Source organism: Phyllostomus discolor, chromosome 9 (genome assembly GCF_004126475.2).
Source record: "Phyllostomus discolor isolate MPI-MPIP mPhyDis1 chromosome 9, mPhyDis1.pri.v3, whole genome shotgun sequence".
Taxonomy (NCBI): domain Eukaryota; kingdom Metazoa; phylum Chordata; class Mammalia; order Chiroptera; family Phyllostomidae; genus Phyllostomus; species Phyllostomus discolor.
Window position 1 is genome coordinate 17,723,665 of NC_040911.2, and position 20,379 is coordinate 17,744,043.

The window sequence follows — 20,379 nt, forward strand, 5'->3', positions numbered from 1 at the left end:
ATTCCACATGTGACCTAGAAAAGGAGATACTCGGTTCTTTTACTATAAATGGGGTTTTTATTTGTTTCTGGTTTTTTTCCAGCTTATTTTCCTTGCTGTCTAAAAAACACAACAAAGTTCTGGAACAAGCCACGCAGTCCTTGAGAGGTTCGCTAAGTTCCAGCGACGTTCCTCTACCAGATTATGTGAGTAGTCATCTTCCTTTGTCAATAAAAACTCTCCTCTCATTGCTGAATTTGTGAGTAACAACAGCATCCCTCTCTTCTCAAGATCTGCCTGTGATCCTGGCGCCCTGGAAATCCCAATATGCAAATAAGCAATATGCAATCCCAATACGCAAATCCAGATATGCAAATAAGGGAGTGACATCTTAAATTGAGGGGAAAAAATTAATGATTATTAACAAATGGTTGAAGGAAGTCGACCCTAAACCAGTGATTCTAAATAATTGGGATTCTTACCACCTTAGTCAAGAAGCTCTCTGTGGTGACAGAAAAACAAAAGGAGGGTTTTCGTAGAAGTATGCAAAGGTTTCTCACTCAAGGGGGGGTGTGAACATGGATTTCACAGAGAATGAGAACCTGGTATTGAAAAGCCATTGGGCTCGGGACTATCCTGTCTTTCCGAGGCCGTTTAGTTTGTGTTCTCTGCTGCTCTTGGCTTCAGTGTCACTCTCCTGCCTCCCGTAGGCCAGGTTCTCCGGGGGCCAACCGAAACAGCAGCCCGGCCCTTCCTCTCCCTGCCTCCCAGCCTGCACCACGTCCTTGTCAGCGTCACCTTGTCAGTGTCACCGTTAGCTTGGGGACCAGAGTCTGGCAGCCCCAGTTCCCGCTTCCCGGGAAAGAGACTCCGATTGGCTCTGCTCAGTGTGCTCAGGACGCTGCTCTGGTCTGGTCAGCGTGGGCAGCAGAGAACAGCAGTACCGTGTCACCTCCGTTTGTCACCATAAAGATGAGGGGCGCAGCTCCACCCGTCCTCGGGACGATGATGGAACAGCGCGATGTAATCACAGGGGGAGAATGCCTTGTGAGTTCTTGTAGGGCAGGGCCGCTACCTGTGACATTCCCAACATGCTGAATGTTATCTTGTCATAAAGCACAGAAGCGGTTAGTTCATTGGGCTCTAACAAGGACCTCCCCAAATCCCCCAATAGCAACGTAGTGGGTTGGTATTTAGAAACTTTAGGAGAAAATTTCTAGATTCTGTTTTGAAGTGGCAATGCATCCCAGGCAGCCGGAGAGTTGTTTTGCTCGTTTCCTGTGGTTCGTTCCATTTCTGAATGGCTGTGCTGACAGGAGGCTGTGAGGACAGCACCCAGCCCGGGGAGCTGTCGCTGATAAGCAGACATGGCTGCGTGCGGCCACGGCCCGCTGGGGCTGTTTTCCTTCCCTGTTATTTATTTATTTTCTGTGTCTGTGTGTGTGATATGATCTGTTAGCCCATCAAGTTTAGAATTCCAAAGTTCTCTCTCTCTCTCTCTCTCTCTCTCTCTCTCTCTCTCTCTCACACACACACACACTCGTGACTGTGCACACACACACACAGAACAATGATTTAGATCTTCCTGCTAGTTGAATATTCTCAACTTCTTAAAAAATTAATATAATAGCTCACTCACTTCTGTCCTTGCCATGACTTGTTGTAAGGAAAATATTTCCTCTTACTGGCTCCTTGGAAGCCTCAGTTAAGGTCAGAATGGCAGCGGGGATTATGTTTATTAAGAATTTGAATTTGAGCCCTTGCTGGCGTAGCTCAGTGGATTGAGCGTGGGCTGGGAACCAAAGTGTCCCAGGTTCGATTCCCAGCCAGGGTACATTCCTGGGTTGCAGGCCATAACCCCCAGCAACCGCACATTGATGTTTCTCTCTCTCTCTCTCTATCTCCCTCCCTTCCCTCTCTAAAAATAAATAAATAAAATCTTTAAAAAAAAAAGAATTTGAATTTGGCCCATGGGTAAAGGTTCTGTTATTTTTGTACAACTACCATTTATTTGACTTACGCAGTGCCTCTGTGTCCGTGTTTCACATGCACATGTCGGATGTCCATAGTCCTGAGGTCGCTCTAGCAGCAGTCCCCTCTAAGAAGAATCCAGAAAGCTGATATTCCCTTGGGAAGACGGGTCGTATTTAATAGTATTTGTCAGTTATGGAGGTGATGAGGCAACGAGAGACGTCGAACTCTTTACCAGACACATGGATTCTCCCATTGAACTTCACAGTTTTTAGAGTCCCTGGCTGTTTTCTTCTTGCATGAAATTTTCACTAGGTGGAAATTAATTTCTTAAAGCATCTGCTTCCTAGAAATACTGGGAAAATTCCATTTGGAATCTATTATTGACAATCTTTATTTCAACATTTGTGTATATGAGACTTTACAAATCACAACATTTTCCGAGTGGGTTTATGAACTTGAATTTTGCCGCCTTTCCTCAGAGTTAGTTGGGGAAGGTGGGTAACACTGATTCCATAGTAGTTTTGATACCTGTGGGTCGCTCCTCCTGCCACTGCTCTGAAGGCGCTGGAGAAAGCAGCAGCCTTCCCAGTAAGCGCTGCAGTATGAGCTTTTGTGATAACTCGGGGTTTTTTATTGACCATTCTCATTGCTCAAAAATTACAGAGAAGTGATTCACACATTTGAAACCATGTTCTCATTGTCATTCTCTTTTAAATTGGTCGTTAACTGGGAAATAAAATATGTTCCCTCCTCTGTTCCCCAGAAATTTTACTGAAGTTCCCCCAAAACTGCATAAGATTCTGTGTCCTGGGTTCATGCTTCAGACCACTAGTTTGTAAAAGAGGGAAAGGGAAAAGGGAAGGGTCTTAAGGCAGCAGTGGATTCCGCGGTGTACACTTTCTGTACCAGGAGAAACTATAGTAGCAGAGATTGTGAATTAGTGCTGAAAATAAGGACATGTTTTTCTTCTCAAGTACTTAGAGTGCTTTCTTCCCAGAGGTTTCTGAGTTCATTAAGAAAATGTTTATTCTCATTATACTGTATAATTCACAAGTCAATTGAGTAACAACATAGAAAGCAAATAGCAAGTTACAAAAACATCAGTATTAGTACTACAGTACAAGCATGTTTGTGTGAATGTCTCAGGGGCAACCTGAAACCCTCCACCAAGTTCTAGATGATGAGGAGACGCCCTGGCTGCTTAAGGGGGAAATGAACAGAAATTGCACACGGCTCCTCTGTGGAGAGAAAGAATGCCCACTGCAGACACTGGCAGCTGGCTCTGCAGCCTCCGCAGGGGCGAGAAAGGCATTTAGGAAGGCAAGGGATGTTCAGTTGATGTAGCTAAGCTTCACTGTGTCTATATCAGGGTTTCATAAAATTTAATTCTGTGACTGAAGGGACAGGAGAGGATCATTGGAGAATCTTTCAACAGTTTCTTGAAAAATAAGAATAAACCTCTCAAACACCTTTGGTCATATACAATGGAATCTCAGTATAGAAAATGAAACAAAATAGTAAATGAGTTATAGTTGCTTTTTAAACTAGAAGAATGGTTTTTAATTATGCACGTCGTCACAATGCCACTTGAGCTCTGTTTTCCTAACTTCTAACAATCACCCGGCAACTCCCCGAGATGAGAGGAGTCCACCGTGCATTCTGGGTGGAGCCTGACAGCCCCAGGTTGTGCTGCCTTTGATCATCAAAGGACTTTCACGTCTTTCCTTAGGACAGACTCTCCCGTTTCATTCCAAGCTGTGAAATGCAAAGGCACAAGCCAGAGAGAGCAGGAGCCAGCATCAGAAGCACCACTTCCTTTCCTGATGACACAGCTAGGCAGCATTCTCCAGCAGCCTGGCATCCTGATGGGGGCATCTGGCTGGCTCCTGCTGGCGGGATGCAGGTGGCAGTGATGGCACCACTGCACCGTCTCCCCACCTCCCTCCCCCTCGTGCTCTGCGAGCCAGCGAGCCAGAGGCAGGAAACCCAGCGAGAGCCTGAGGTCTCAGAGGATGGCAGAGTCTGGAGCCCTGAACATCTCGTGGAAGGCGAACTGAGCACCCTGTTGGCCTGTGAGGCACCCAGCAGCAGAGCTTTATTCACTGCATTAAAAACTATGGGCAAAGGAACCTAATAGACATTTTTCCAAAAACATACAAGTGACCAATAAGCACATCAAAAGATGCTCAACATTATTAGCCATTAGAAAAATGCAAATCAAAACCATAAGTTCACACCCACTAGGATGACTGTAATCAGAAAGGCAGATAATCACATGTGTTGGCGAGGGTACGGAGAAATTAGAATGCTCGTATAAACTGCTGGTGAGAATGTAAAATTATGCAGCTGCTTTGGAAAACTATTTGCAGTTTCTCAAAAGACTAAACAAAGAATAACCATATGACTCAGCATATGGTAATAAATACCCCTCAGGAATGGAAAACACATGTCCACGCAAAAATGCGAATGTTTGTAGCACCATTATGCACGATGGCCCCACAGTGGCGACAACCCAAATGTCCATCACTGGTGCATGGACAGATACAAGGTGGCGCGTCCATACCGTGGAATATTATTCGACAGTTAAAAGGACCGGAGTGCGGATGCGTGCTTCCAGTGGACAAACCTTGACGACATGCTGAGTGAAAGGAGCCAGGAGCAAAAAACCACACAGGCAGCTCTCACAGAGATAAACAGTAGATGCTTCGAGGTGGGGAGTGACCGCTAATGGGATGACGAAGACGTTTTACAGTTGGACTGTGGGGGCAGTCGCACCGCCCTGCGAACGCGCTGAAAAACCACTGAATTGTATGTTGTAATTCGGCGAAGTGTAGGGCGTGTGAATTTTATCTCAGAGCCATTAAAAAGAGTGGTGGTACTCGAAGCACTAGAAAAAACTAGGAAGGGAAAGAACTATTCGTTGAATGTGAGAGCAGATTTCAGCTCAGCAGCATTATGGATAGCATGAGGGTAAATGCAGGAAAATAAATCTTATACTTTGAAAAAGTTAATATATTCAAAGAAGGAAAACATGTTTCTTGTAGAGGGGCTTCACTTTAGAACCTGCTAAAGTCAATTAGATCAAGATTAGATTAGTTACAGTGTGTGTTTTCAGCCTGGTTTAAGAGCAAACAAATGGGAGCAAGCAAAGTGTCCATCTATGAGAGACTGACTAAGTAAAGCATTAATTCATCCAGTGCACTATTGTGCAGCCATTTTTTAAAGAGTGAATTCAGTCTATATGGGTTTATCTGAAGAGATACAACACTCAGATCAGTTTTTCAAAACCCATACTTTATAGTATGCAGGCCGATGTACATGTGTGCTTGAAATATGTATGCAGTTTTTCTGGCATAATGTACAAAAATCTGTTAAATACCTGTGGGGAGTCAGACTGAAGGGTAAAGAAAGTGAAACTCTTCAGTTTTTACATGATATTCCTCTTCATAGGTGTAGACCTTGAGATCTTTTTCAAGCACGCACACAATTTTCTCCTCTTGCCTCTTCCTCTTTTCTTTATTATTTCAGATAATTCTAGATTTACAAAAGTGTTTTTAAAAATGTCCCCATATCCTTCACCCCGCTTTCTCTTTTGTAAATGTCTTACATAACCACAGACCATTTATCAAGACTAGTAAGTTACCCTTGGTACCGCACTGTGAACTCAGATACAACTCTCTGACCATCACTGGCTCTGGCATCAGTGCCCTTCTCCTCTCACAGGCTCCAGTCCAGGATCCCACACGGCATTTTATCATCACCTGCCCTTTGTCTGCCCCTGTCTTCCGTGACCTTGAGACTTTAGAAGAGTACTGGTCAGTTACTCTGTAGAATGTCCCTCAACAAGGGTTCATGTGGCATTTTCTCGTGGTTAGATCGACATTGTACATTTGGGGGAAGGACACTACAGAAGCGTAGGCCCTTTGTAGTGCATCGTATGCACAATGTTGGTGTGCATTACTGGGGATGTTCACCTGTGTTTACCTTGAACACACCGCTCAGGTGATGTCTGCCAAGTTCCTTCTCCGTAAACTTGCCAACTCTCCCTTTGTAATGACTATGGCATGTATTTTGTGGTGATACTTTGAGGTTATGCTAATACCTGTTTCTGTTTACACATTTTCCCACCAGTTTTAGCCTTCACCGATCAATCTTGCCTGCAGCACGTTTTACCGGCTTATTAATGATTTTCTACTTGTCTCATTTTTTCTATATTTATTAATAGAATTATTCTGCAAGGAAGAGTTGCCACTTCTCCCCAGTGTGTTTGTTTAGGCAGTTGTTATTTCTGTCCGTGTGGCCTCCTGGATACTAATTTTATCATTGTCTTATAAACTGGGACCATCATTTCGTTGTGGAGGTAGTTCTACCTTTGTCGTGGGAAGCTCTTTTAGGCTGCGTCCCCTGCCCTTTGGATATGCTGCTGTCTTTTCTTCCTTCCCTCCCTCCCTCCCTCCCTCCTTCCTTCTTTCTCTCTCTCTCTTTTTTTTTCTTTAGACCCTCAGGATGCTCCAACTCATCTTGTATTTTCTCTGCTGCAGCCTTAGCTCAACCGATTCTCCATAGAAGATCATGCAGTTCGAATCAAGATATTTATAGTCACTTTCATGATGTAGAAACCAGTGTAAAGAAAAAAAGAGCCAGACCTGGTGCCCAGGTTTGGCAAACATCCGTAAAGGACACAACTGCTTTGAACTTCAGTGGATCCCAGGCCCCACGTTGATTAGGTCCCAGGAAGTTTCTTTAATACAATTAATTGATTTAAAAATTCAAATAGAGCCTGTGGCAAGTGAGCTCCCCACACACCCTGCCACTTTTTTTCCTAATTAAAAACCAGGCCTTGCTTTAACATAATAAGATTGGTTTTCCTGCATTATAACTTGGCTTTGGATGCACTTCTGAATGAGGAGTTCCAGAAAGGAGAATGCTTGTGAGGACAATTTTCAGCTGGAGGGCTCACTCCCCTCTTGCTAAAAAATAATAATAATAATTCCTCCATTCTTAAAAAGCATACCTCAATTGAGTGAAAGAATATTGGCCTTTCTTTATTACTGAAGAGGAAGTTAGTCCTGTCCCTTCTTACAGAGTATGGTAGTGTATTCTTCTAAAGGATTTTAAAAAATTATCACTAAAAATACTTAAATAACTTTTATGTTGCTTCCTCTGGCTTATTAAAGGAAATAGGATGTGTTTGCATTGAAATCTGGCAATGATTAATTAACGTTCCAAGTGAAGTTTAAAGAATACAGGGGGAAAAAAACCATGCATATTAAATTCAGTAGCAATGTGTGATAAATTTGTAAAAACCCGTGATCACGGTCTCCTTTTTTGTTCCCTTCCCATTGTAGTGAAAAAATTCTTACCTGCTGCTGTGCAGAGCTAATAAAAACAAAAACAAAAAACACCTTTTCCTGAGAGTTTTTCCAATTCTTTGTTATTTAAGAAATCATTATTTTAATTTTCTGTTTGCTCAAACTCTGGTTGTTTCTCCCTCTCTCCTTTTCTGTCCAAGTTTGTAGTTTCTAATAGGAAGAAAAGAAGTCTACTATTTGGAATTTTCTTTGATATATCCTTGATTTACATGGCAAATAGAAAGCAGCTGTCTATTTAAACATCTAATTCTTGAAACCATAGTCCCCTCAAGCGTCATCTGGAAATAATGTAGCTTGTAAAACAAAGCTAAGAAGAAAAGGCAGTGTTTGTTTTATGTGGGATGAATGATTTCTGTTGGGGTCCTTTAATTCGGCTATTATGAGGGTTATTAAAAAGCAGTATTACAAAAGAGGTTTAAATGAAAAGAGTTTTTTTGAGTTGGTATCTTATTATTACAGTTGATTATAGTCAAAGCTGCAAATGTTTTTTAAATGGCACTTGTAGTTTCTCCAGAGAAGATCCCCCCAAAACCAGGCATCTTACTCATCGTAGGAGTGGGGATACAACTCTTTCCTTAGCCGATTTGATTTCTGAAAACAAATTGTATTTGAGAATTCAGCTCTGCCTGTTGTTCTGGAAATTTCATGGATTTCTGAAAAATTCTTCAGAATCCTTGTAAGAATGTTTGGGGATCGCCCGATACTTGGCAAAATGAGCATGAAAGCATCAGAGTTTATCTAGAAATTCAGGTATTATTAGAAGATTCAATTAGCACTAACTAGGTAGAGGTAAGCCTAAATTGTTTCTTGATTTATTGATAAATTACTTGAGTTCTGATACTTGAGACCCCAGTCATGAGGAGCGGTGTGCTTTGGGGGGCAGAAAGTGAATTAGTTTTTGCTGTGGCAGTTGTTAGAGGCTCTTCCATGACTGGAGTGTATTGGTTTTCTTGATTTGTTAATGCAACAAAGCAGTTATTTTTGGACAGTTGACATACGGTAACTAAATTTCTTTCCTAAAATGTACTTGGTACCACAAGAATGACATCACTTAGCACGTTTGTTTAATAATCAATAGGGCAGAAATGGGTAAATTATTTTCACACATTTGAGTCACCTATAATCTCTCACCTGGTATCTTCTGTGTTCTCAAATTTGTATTTCACCTGAGGTCATGAGGAGAGTATTGGGTTGCTCTGAAACATATCTTGTTTTCCTGTAATGCACAGTGCTAATTGATCAGTTGAGTGATTGAATTAATCATTTATCTCCTTTTTTAGGGTTACCTTCGAGGCCTAAAATGTACTGAGCCTTTAATAACCAAGCATTGTCTTTCTTACAAAGTTATTTCATACTGGCCTGTGAATTCAGATTAGAATAAGAGTAACTTTTGTTTCATTATTAGTAGTGCTTTAGCTTACTAACCAACTCCAAGTCCTAAGTTTCCCATACCCATTGTGAGTGCTCCCTATAATGACCAACATTCTGCAGGTTAACAACAATACCAGTTACAAAAGAGTAATGCGTGCACAAACACACTCCATGTGGCACTTGACATGCCTCCTTCTTTCACCCAACAAGCAGTGAGCAACTGCTGTTTTCCCAGGCGTGTCTTTCCTGCCCTGTGAAGACGGCAGTGGAAGATAGACACTCCTGCTCGCGTGAAGCCTGCATGCTAGTGAAGGCAGATAGACGTAGCATGATTGCACGAACGGGTAAATGAATGAAGCGTTAGAAGGGCCCGTGGGAAAATAAAGCAGGATGAAGTGTGAATGCACTGAGCACTGCTGAACCGGTAGAAAAAATGGTTAAGATGTAAATGTTATGCGTTTTTTACTACAGTTTTTTGTTGTTAAAGAATATGAGCACTGGGACCTGAAAAAAACTGGACTTAACCTTCATGTGACCTTGACCTTCTTAACTCCTCTGATCTTTGGTTTTCTTATTTATTAATTAAAAATAGTTGCACCTCACCCATGGATTATTGTGCGAATTAAATGGGAGAATGCCCAGAAAGTTCTCGGTTCAGTGGTTGGCATGTAACAAGTGCGACGTGAACACCAGTGGTCACTGTCCTCACCACTACAGCCTCTGCCCTCAGTGACAGGGAAACGTGCCCTGTGTTCTCCCATCACTGCACACCGAGGAAGGCCGATTAACCGTCTCTTTTCAGGGCACTGGAGCAGCGTGGAATAAGTGTGCCCTGCAGGTTAGACTTGAGTTCACTCGCAGTGGTAGCACTTCCTAAGTATGTTACCTTGGTTTGAAAAGATTCAGTTAGTGACCTTAGAGAAGCTGCAGCTCTCTGAGCTTCAGTGATCCGTCAGATGAGGATACTAATATCTTCTCTGTAGAGGTGAATTTAGTATTAGCGATTATACACATGATGTTCTTGGCTAATGCCTTATCATAGTAGGTTTTCAGTAAATGATGGATATTATCACACCATGATTATATTCATTTAAATATATTTATCATTTGCTCAGGAATGGAGGTTAAAGTGAGCTTTCCCATATATTCTTGCTGGGCAGAATTTATCTGAATGTAAGAATAATCTATTTCTGATTTAATGGTGGGCTTTATAGCATACTATTAAATTGTATCCTTTTCTCGACTTTTGAAATCTCAGCATATGCCTTTTCCTTACATATCAGTGGAGTCTAACTGCCTTTCTATTTACAGGAGTGGTGGAGTGCTCTGTGGTTGGCGATTGTGGCAAATTAAAGGTTAACTGGGATAGTGATGCCCAGTGTTAACCTGCTCTTTTTCACATACCGTGACAATCCTGTGCCTGGAAGGACTTGTTAGGTGCCAGATGCAAGCAGACAAAATCATGAGTGAACAGACATGGACCCTGCCCGCCTCCCCCCCACACACATACTGCTCAGAGAGGTAGTAGAGGGGAAAACCTTGTAGCAAACAAATAGAAAGTTATAAATGGGTCTAGGGAAGATAACTGACATAATTCAAGAGACTGTGAGAATCCTAATTTAGATTTGGGGGTGTAGAGGAGGTGGGGGTACCTGCTCTGTGAGAAAGTGGTATTTAACTGAAACCTGGCAGATGCATGAGTCAGCCATGAGGAAGAATGGGGGTGGAGTGTTTTGAATAGCATGTGCAAATGTCCTGAGGTAGCTCTGCTTACCCAGCAAACCACAAGCAGGTGCAAATGTCTTGGAGAGGAGCATGGACAGTGTCAGGCTGTGCCAGGCCTGGTGGGCTACTCATGGTAAGGATTGGGGAGGTCACCCATGTAGTGCAGGGTAAAGTCATTGGAGGGTTCTGAACAATGGAAGTACCTTTGAAAAAGTATGATGGCTCAGTGATTTAAGAGGTAAGAGGTGAGGTTGAGAAGCCAGCCAGACCTTCCTGCTGAGAGAAGACGGTGGCTCGGAACACAGAGAAATCTAGACTGGAGATGGAAGTGTAGGTGTCATCAGCTTACATAAGACATTCAGAGTCACAGCAGTTGATGAGAGCACAGTGAGAGAGAGAGTGGCAGGAAAGGGGTAGAAAGACCAGCCCACAGAGTCCAAGGGTCCTCCAACCTTCAGAATCTGGATAGAAGAGGAAGTGCTTGTAACGGCCCTGGGGACACCCCGGGTGCATGGTGCCAGACGGGCGTGTCTTGCAGAGGAGGAGGTGCTAACCCAGCTGTGGGTCGAAGACTGAGGACGAGACGCGGGTTAAAACATACCCACTAGTTTGGGCAAAACAGGTGGTATCTGGTCATGTAAAAACGGGGATTATTTTGGACAGTATAAACTGACCACTAGATTAGTCCTGAGAGGATTCTTTTAGGGATTAGATGTTTTTAATTGAAGTTTAGGAAAGAAAGAGTATAAAATTAATTATTCTCAATCTCCTATTTAGCCTTTCTTTCCCTTCAAATACGCCTATCCCCCCGTTCCTATTTCTGTGTCCCCAACTGTATGAAGTTCCTGTGTGGGCTAATGAGTTAAGCTTGTTTGAAATGCAAGTTTTGTAGCAGTGCCTTAATTAATAATAATGCATAATAACCTCAGAGTAGTGAAGTATTCTGATTAATTATCTTGAAGTCTGTATGTCTCTCAGATTTTAAATTAAACTATGCTTAATAACCCAAGTGACAGGTAGTGAAGTCGAAATGTTGTTTGCATAACTCAGGTTACAGGAGCTCCGAATGGCTTCATCATAGCACTGGAATCACTTTTATGAGACTGCGTGATACATTTAAGTGTCTCTTACATTATTACATAATAAGCTTTGAACTCACCATCCCATCCATAGTTCAAAGGAAATACTCTTTGAAAGCATGTATAATGTATTTTTGCGTGTTTGACGTTTTCCTCAAAAAAATACCGAGGAAGAGGTTTTGAGAACCGAGCACAAATGAGGGAAGTGAGTGCTGTGTAACAAAGGGTGAAAACTTGTGTGTGTGTTGGGCTTTTGTAAAAGCTTTAGATTGTTTTTTGTTCCTTTTCAATTTTTCATCCTACCGTCCTTACTATTACATTACTTATGTAGAGCCTTCTGTCCATGGAGTTCAAAGCACTTACAGTCATCAAGTCATTTATTTCTTGGATTTATTGAATGGGTACCCATTGTTCAAAAGCCTGTGGGCGTAAGTACAAAGTTATAAAAGCATACAGATTAAATGTAATAACACGGGAGCGAGAGAGAAAGCCGGCAGGATCACTGCTGTGCCTTCTTGGGAATGCCAGCCTCTTACAGAGAAAGGAGAGAAAACAAAAAAGAAAGGGAAAAGGGATGAAGCAGCCACCTAGGATTCGTCGTGTTCTGAGAGGCACAAAATGCATTTGTCAGTCTGAGGGAGTGCCCACGGGGCACAGCTGTAGAGGCCCAGGAGGTGAGTTTAGAAGGCGTGCTGGAAAGTGCCGTGGGCTCAGATCTTCCTCCAGTGACAGCGCGTGCGTCATTATTCCTCCCCCTCCCGCATTTCTGCAGCCAGGAGGGGTCCAGGTACAAGGACATTTGGTCCCCTGCCATTGTCGTAAAGCAGTGTCCCAAAATTTGAGTCACAATCTTATTCTCGGGTCCCCAGTTAAACCTTAGTTTCATTTCTTTCAGGATTTTAGCTTTAGAGATGTATTTCTTTTTTAGTTGTCTCCTTCATAGGATGTCTTAAAAAATGAGTATTTTCAAAGTTTAGTAAATTAGAAACACTTAAGTGGATTCTAAAATTAATTTAGGATAGAGAAATCTCATTCTTCAAGCAGAAGTCAGTAATAGATCATTAAAAATTAAAAAGCAGCAGCACACACATTATTTCGAAATAGGAAGACAAAGGTAGTGGGGAGTGGGCATCGGGGGAGGGGAGACTTTGTCCAGGCAGGCGGCTGCCCTTGGTGTTTGAGGCCTCATCGTATTCTTGACTGTTGAATTGTACTCATTTGTTACTTTGATAAAACTCAAACAAAAGTTTAGGGAAAAGAAAAATAAGAACAGGAAACCAAACCCTTGTGTACAATACGTATTTGGGATCATTTAAAGAAATGAGATTAATGTATTATCCTCAAAGTCTTAGCCTGTAAAGGAAGGCTCGTCAGCATCCTCACTCTGTTAAGCGGAGTCTGATTTTGGTGATTCGAGAGAGATTGGCTAAAACTGCTAATAAATTATGCATTCCGTAATTAGGCATTTTCTTCTGATATTTTCCTTATTTAATTGGAAGTCTGTAATGGCACTGACTAAAACCCTTGAAAGCGTCGTAATGTGAAGTCTTCAGTGGGGCACGTCCTGTGCTGCTTGTCCAGGTCTCGGTCACTCACTCACCCTCCCTGTCCGCCCTGTGCCCGGCCGGCCTCGCAGCACTTCCCGCAGCTGGAGTCCTCTGCCATCCGAGTCTGAACTTCACCGGGCAGGGGTCGCGTCCTGTGGTCTCTGCTTTAGTCCAGTGCCTTGTCCACTGCTTGTTGGTAACACCAGCCATATGACAGATATCATCTGGGATGTTGTGCTGGCTGGTGATTGGTAGCTATTGGGAGGATTGAATTGGCATCAGTCAGCCTGGTAAACTGAAGGAGTTAAGAAAACAGCCTTGGAGTTCATTGAACCAGACCTACCACAGCCTGTAAATTACAGGGAGCAGAGAAGGGTGAGCGAGCATTCTGTGTTTTCTGCTGTTATCAAAGCTCTTAGGAGGTGTAAGGAGCACTCAGAGCAGTGTTTTGAGGTCTTTCATAAAAGGCAGTTTGTAACTAGTTTTTTGCACAGTTAATGCATTTTTACTTCCTCCCTCTGTGTCTTTGTCGGTCTTTCGGTTTTCGTATTCTTTTTCTCAACATGTCTGATTCCTCACCCAATTTACTCACATTTTAATTGACATAAAGTTGAAGTCGTTAAGAAGGTTATAATCATTCCTTTATTTGGCTTCTTGGCATACCAAAGAGTTGGAGTTAACAATGACTGTTGAATAATAACCAGTAAATTAGTTCAAATAATGTTACAGTATGTTTCCTAAATATAAATCAAACACATAAAGTGGGGGAGGGAGGTGCTTCCTGAGAATTTTGCTTGGAGACAGGTATTTTTACTAAGAAAGCAACTGGCCCCCCCTTAAACGTGGTGTCCACAGATACAACCAGCCTCAGGTGGAAAATATTCAGGGGGAAGGAAGTTTGCATTGTTGAAGTGTACCGCTGGTTAGTATTTACCATGTACAGACTTTTTCTCCTGACATTATCCCCCAAACAATACAGTGTAACAGCTACATCGCATTTACATTCTATTAGGTGTTACAAGTAATCTGGAGAGAATGGAGAGTACGTGAGAGGATGTGCGTAGGGTTGTGTGCAGGGGCTGCATCGTTTTATATGGGGGAGCTGAGCACCACAGAGGTCGGTACCCTGGGTCGGGGGGCTGGGACCAATTCTCGTGGACGCTGAGGGATGGCTGCAAATGGCTAAAACTGATTTTATGCCACCATTTGTTGTTGCCGTTCTTTGGACATTTGACAGTTCTTGTTTACCTGACTCCCAGTGTGGTCTTTTGTTCAAACCAAGTGATTTTCAGGAAAGTTTGAACTAGCCATTGGTTTTATGGATGAAATGAGGCAAATATTTTTCTGCGATTGAACATTTAGGTCCGTGCCAAAGTTGAGTGAAATGCAACAACACTTCCTGTCACGCCTCACACCTGTGACCCACATGCGTTGCCCGTGCCGTCTGTCCCCCTGGAGCCCGTGCGAGTCCGATAACATCTCTGACTTTGGACCTGAAGGAAGCCGTGGTTTTCCTTTAACTAAGAAAAACCAAACTGCCTGTGTCTTGCAGGATAGTCGACCAAAGAGAATTATCCTTAAATTGCCAGTTAATGGTCTCTGTGTTGTAGAAGAAAGCTGCATCTTTGTTATATTACTTCCTTGTACTGTCACTTTTATGAAAGTGCTACTAAGTGAATGTTAGCTTTGTTGCTAAATGTTACAATGTATGCATTAACCTAAATGTGTTTGTTTGCGTTTCATAGCTTTCTTGTAACAAAATCTTTCCCTATTCCCAGATTGATACAAGTACACTAAAGGAAGCAATGGAAAAGAGGAGAGGCCGGAATGGTAGTTCTTGCCAATTAGATTTTGACTGAAGAGCTTCCTTTAATAGCTTTTTTCTATATTTCTATATAAATATCAACTTTTTGTTTGCCTTTAAATAAAGAAGCTTGTTCATTCCTCATTAGGGTTTCCCCACCCTATTTTATCTTTGACATATTGGTAGTTGTTTCTACAAACTTTTGTCCAGAAAATAACATTAGGCCTCTTTCTCTTCCAAAGAAATTGACACCATAGAGCAAAACTGACAGGCAGCCGCAGCCCATGACGTAATTAACGGGTTGCTGGACTGTGACCCCAAGCTGAGCCGTTCTCAGTCAGACCCTTATGAACGTGACACATTAAGTTTCACTCCCCAGAACTAATTTTATGTTATAGAAACACAAAAATAGATAATCACGAATGAAGACTTTTTATTTTGTAACCCTGTATCACAAATGACAGCAAGATAAGAATTGGGTTGTTTCTGGTTTTGGGTGCATTTGAGGTTTTCAAAATAGAAGTCCAGTGACATTTAGACTAAAGACATCTTGTTTAGTAACTCTTCCTTTAGTGAGCATTCTTCTTTAGTCTGAGGACCTTTAAATTCATTTTAAAATTAGTGTCTACCACAAGAAATAAATTGCAAATTTAATGCAGGATTGCCTCCCCAATTTCTTTAATCCTGATTGCTGGGCGATAGACAGTTTCCATGGCAACTTCTTCAAATGATCTCTTGCTCTAATTGTAGCAGCAGACTGAGTCACCCTCATTGCCATCGACCTTGACTGAATCATGAGCATTGGCAGTTGTTTGGACAAAATGTAGGCATTGGTCCCAGTCATTAAGCAAACCATAAATACAACTTTTGGTCATTACACAGGACATGGTTATAATGCAGTGGGTTTGAAATCAGCTGTCTTTAGTCAAAAGTCACATATATTTTAGCATTAGACTTGGGATATTAACATCATATTTCCTAAGGTGGTTAGCCATTTAGTGAAACAATAGCATTTAGGGTGTTAAAGATCTCAGATTCGTAGTTAGCTCAGTGCATTTCATTGTAGTGCACACGAATGTTCTAAAATTCAAATTTCAATGTCATGGAAGCACTTCTCTTTAAATAGACATAAAAGTTCAAGTCAGGAAACATTAGAGTTGTTTGACTTTGTGCCTGGTAGAGTTACTGTCCCTCCCAAGTACATCTGTATCTAATAGGAAACCTTTCATTCATTATTGCTATTGCTTTGACGAGTAAAAGCAACAATTTCTTGAGCTGCTACTCCATGTTAGGCGTTGGGATAGGAGTGTTGTGTATTCGTTATTTTGTTTCCACTCTACTGTAACCGTGTTGCTGATAAAGAAATCAAGGTTTAGATCTTCCCCAAGGTCACGTAAGCAGTAAATAGTAGAACAGGCTTCAAAGGCCAGTCAGGTTGTAGCAGCAGACTGCGTCACCCTCATTGCCATTAACCTTGACTGGGCCAAGGTCAGAGGCTGGGCTGTTAGCTGCTCCACCACAGAATTCCTCTTCCGTATTCTGGCCAACTTTCCGTAAAGCTAGAGAGTCTTTAACATATAGAATAATGCTCCTTATTTGAATCTATGAAAATAGTTGTTACTATCTAGATTGAGGTTCAGCATCTCTCAGTTAAATTTGTGATATTATTGCCAAATAAAAATAACAAGTTTTTGTTCCCTTTTTTAAATGTTCAATTCCTTACATAGCTTGAAAAAAGGCATTTTTGAGAAATGTCTGCCCTAAAGATTTTGACAGGATGTTGTAACTCCAGGGTGGAATACAGGGTAAGAACTGCATCTAATTTTAGATCCTCGGTACCAGTTCTCATTGCTGCGTGTCGCATCTAGGTGGTGGCCCTCAGTCACCTGGTGGGGGGTGGTAGAAAAGAGCTTCCAAGAGAGTTCCAGCTCCGCCGGAGCTGGGGCTGGGGCTAGGACTGGGGGGCTAGGGCTGGGGACAGGGTGGGGCGGGGCCTCACCTTTCCAGACAGACGCGTTAGACCACACTTAGCGTTCAAGCATTCTTTGAAAAGCCAGTCAGAGAAAGGCAGATAGCGTGTGACTTCACTCATAGGTGGAATCTAATGAACAGGCTGAGCTGCCAAGGAGCACAGAGGCAGGCTCATAGATGGAGAGCAGGCTGACAGCCCTGGGCGGAGGGGGTGCAGGGTGGACGGATGGAGCGAAAAGGAAAAAGGACTCGGGGACTCGGACAACAGTGTGGGGATTGCTGGGGTGGGGGGCTGGAGGTGGAGGAGGGTATAAGGGGAATAAATGGTAATGGGAAAAATACAATAAAAAAAGAATTCATGGAAATTGTAACTGGTTTCTTCCTCCCCACGACTGTGGAAACCGCCTCTTCCCCCACACGCTGCCGGGAGCGGGGGGGGGGGGGGGGGGGGGGGGGGGGGGGGGGGGGCGGGGTGCTGTGTTCCTTCTCCCCGCAGAGGGACTGGTCCTCTGGGGCGTCGTTTCATCTGGCTGCCTTGCACAGTCATCACCGCCGTTCTCTGGTGGCCTTAAGATGACATGAAGCTTACTAACCTGTCTGGACTTTCCGCATTGCTAGGGCCGGAGGCGCATTCTCTGCAGCTTCCCACAGCCCAAGCAGAAGCGAGGCTGGCTCCTGAGGAGGGAGCTTCCCTGCAGAAGGCCCTTTTACTTCCCATTTGCAGGAACTGAAGCCGGGAAAGGGAGGGGCGTGTCCCGTCCGTGGTGAAGCTGGGACGGGACCCCTGCCCAGGGCCTCTCTCTACAGACTTGCAGCTGCCTCTGCTTTTTAGTTAAACTTCAGGGCGCTCACTCCCTGTATGGTTCTTCACTGCCCCTCATAACCCCAGTGACCCCTCCTCCCAAGGAAGAATGGAAGAAGGACCCCAGACATCACAGGTCTCTGACGTGGCATCCACGACGTACACGTTTATAGAGATCATTTCCCTCTGCGCGTTAACAGTGCCCAAGGTGCTCCACAGACACTGAGAGCAGTGAGTTACAGAAGAACCGGTAGGCCCCGCGGTTTAGAGATGATTACTTTCAGGCGTCGCCTTACACTTGTGTACTCTCAAAGCTTGTTGGGGCCTTTTCCTTCCAAACTAGCAATGATTCTGTTTCAGGAGCTGGGGTCGTCTGAAGTAGATTCTGGATGTTACTGAAGCCTGAGGTCACCCTAGAGATTTTCTACTTTAATCACATTTTGGGTTTCTCTAATAAAATTTGCTTTTTAAATGCAGTGTTTTCTCCATTGTTAATGGAAACTAAGACTTACAACCTGGAGGGATTTTTTAAAATCTCATAAGCACTTGTTTTTGCAAATAAAAGACTGGAGCTTGGGTTGAGTGACTTACCCAAGGTCATGCAACTAGTGGTCGGCCGAGCTGGGACCAGACCTGGGGTCTTGTATCTCGGGTGGGACGAGGGGAAGCACTCAGCAGACTGTCAAAGCCATTTAAAAAAAAAAAAGTGCATCTTCTTAGAGAATTCTTTTACTTGGATATCACTTTTTCATAGGGTGGAGGGGCATTTCTTTTTATAATAGAACGCTAATGTATTCTGAAGAAGAATGGAAATCAACACTAATTCTTAAGGTGAACCATCACATTATGAAGGCCCTCCCCCACCAGCTCAGGTGTGCGCCTACCCTCGCCTGCCTGCGGGAGGGCCTGGGAAAGGGGAGGCTCCCTCCCCTGCACCCCACCATCCGCCCAGGGCGAGCAGCCTGCTGAGGTGACCTGACTGCTGGGGGCTGCAACTTAGTTGGATTTCAATGAGAACATTCCTCTTTTGTGAGTCCTCTGGCTATTCTCCAAGTGTGGAAGAACCTGTAAAGGTAGCCAGTGACCCCTCGCAGCCACCATTATCTTGCCTTCTTGCCAGCAGTAACGGTGTTTGAAATAACAGACTTCCCAGGGTTCTAGTGTGGGCTTGTCGGCCACATTCGAGCCCTGTCCGAGGAGCGAAGAAAAAGCACACATCGTGTCACGTTCCCACACGAGAACGACGACGACGGGGCCCCACGGCCTGCCGCTCTCCCCCTCCTGCCTCCCCTCCAGTTATTAAGGTTACACCTCGTCTCATCTGGTCACAGCACTTGTTCTTCAGCTGTGATTCCGCATGTAATACAAAGCTAGTTCTTGCTCTAGGGAGCTCGATACGCTGGGACAGGTCCAGCGCTGGCTGGAAATAACGTGGCCACAAAGCCTTCCAGTCTGTGCGCCCGTGAGTGAGCGGCGGTAGCGAGGGTCCGCGGCCAGGTGATTGTGGATTCGAAGGCCGTCTGCACATCGGGTTTGAAACGAGGCCTGCCTGTGCCTTCCCTCCCCTCCCCCCGGCCCCGGCGGTGTCCCGTTCATTTTGTTGAAGGTTTTATTTTCTGCTGAAAATGCAGGAAATTTAGACAACTCTTTTGGAATCCCCCCAAAACTAATACAAACAAGATACATATGCTTCTCTTAAGGAAACTAAAAATAAATGATTTGAAACTATTTAACTGTATAAATTCCCTCTCAAAAGGGAAAAGGAAGTTTATATAATGAGGCAGCCCTGAGTGCTGCTGACAGGGTAGGACACTCCCGCAACTGCCGACTGGTCCCTTCTACGGCGTGAAACCACCACTGAGCGAAGGACGCTGCACTCTGCGGTCCTTGCTGCCAGGTACGGAACCCGCCAGGGACCTCTGAAAACGACCCTTTTCCCAGGGTCCTCGTTTCTGCATTTGAGATGCTCTGCAATAAAATAAGTTTTGAGGGTTTTTGAGAAGAAAGCCTGTTTGATCTGGGATCCACTCCTGGAATGGAAGCCATGTGCTAAAGATAAAATACCGTGAATGAAAAAGACACAATATTCTCCATGTGTTTTGCTGTTCTACTAATGAACTATCAGATTTTATCTGACAAAGCTAATTTTTACAGAGTACAAATGACACATGGTTAGTTTTTAAAAGTGAGTCTTTTTATAAAACCTTACGTTATTCCATAAATGCAAGTTAATTTCCCTATACATTGTCCTCTAAAGGACCAGTTTTTTAAATTAATAGAAGTGGAATTGGGGGCTTATAGTTAAGACGAAGAAATGTGATTTCTAAGTTCCCTATAGTTACAGTAATTGATATTAACATATCAACTTTGAAAAGTCATTTATCTTTTTGTTCTTTTTTGTAATGCCCAAAATTAAAATGATTTTTCTCCTTTAAAATACTTTAATATATTTGTGTTTTTGTTTTCTTTAAGTATCACTCACATGGTACTTACCATGTGTTATACAGTCTTGAGGGCTTTACAAATGCTCCCTCATTTAATCCTCACGGGAAAAGGAATCCAGGAGCAACCTTCTTTAAATTCCATTTGAAATGCTGACATCCCAATACTGATTAGATCAGATAACCGCTTAGGTCTCTTTAAATGCTGAGATATGGATGACTTTGTGATTCTAAAGAAGCTCTAATCAAATTCATGCTAATTCTTCATCTGTTTTACAAGTGGTGATTATTACCCAATAATGCTTTTTCAAAAT

At 43.2% G+C, this 20,379-nt stretch overlaps 1 protein-coding gene across 2 annotated transcripts in view; it reads left to right on the plus strand.

The window, feature by feature from the left end:
- The window catches only part of DYM (dymeclin), a 268,561-nt gene that overhangs the window by 184,837 nt on the left and 63,345 nt on the right, over window positions 1-20,379 (plus strand). For both annotated transcript variants that reach the window (XM_028524939.2, XM_028524938.2), the window contains one exon: window positions 83-185. In XM_028524939.2, the coding sequence (XP_028380740.1) occupies window positions 83-185 (103 nt within the window). The remainder of the gene's footprint in view (window positions 1-82; window positions 186-20,379) is intronic.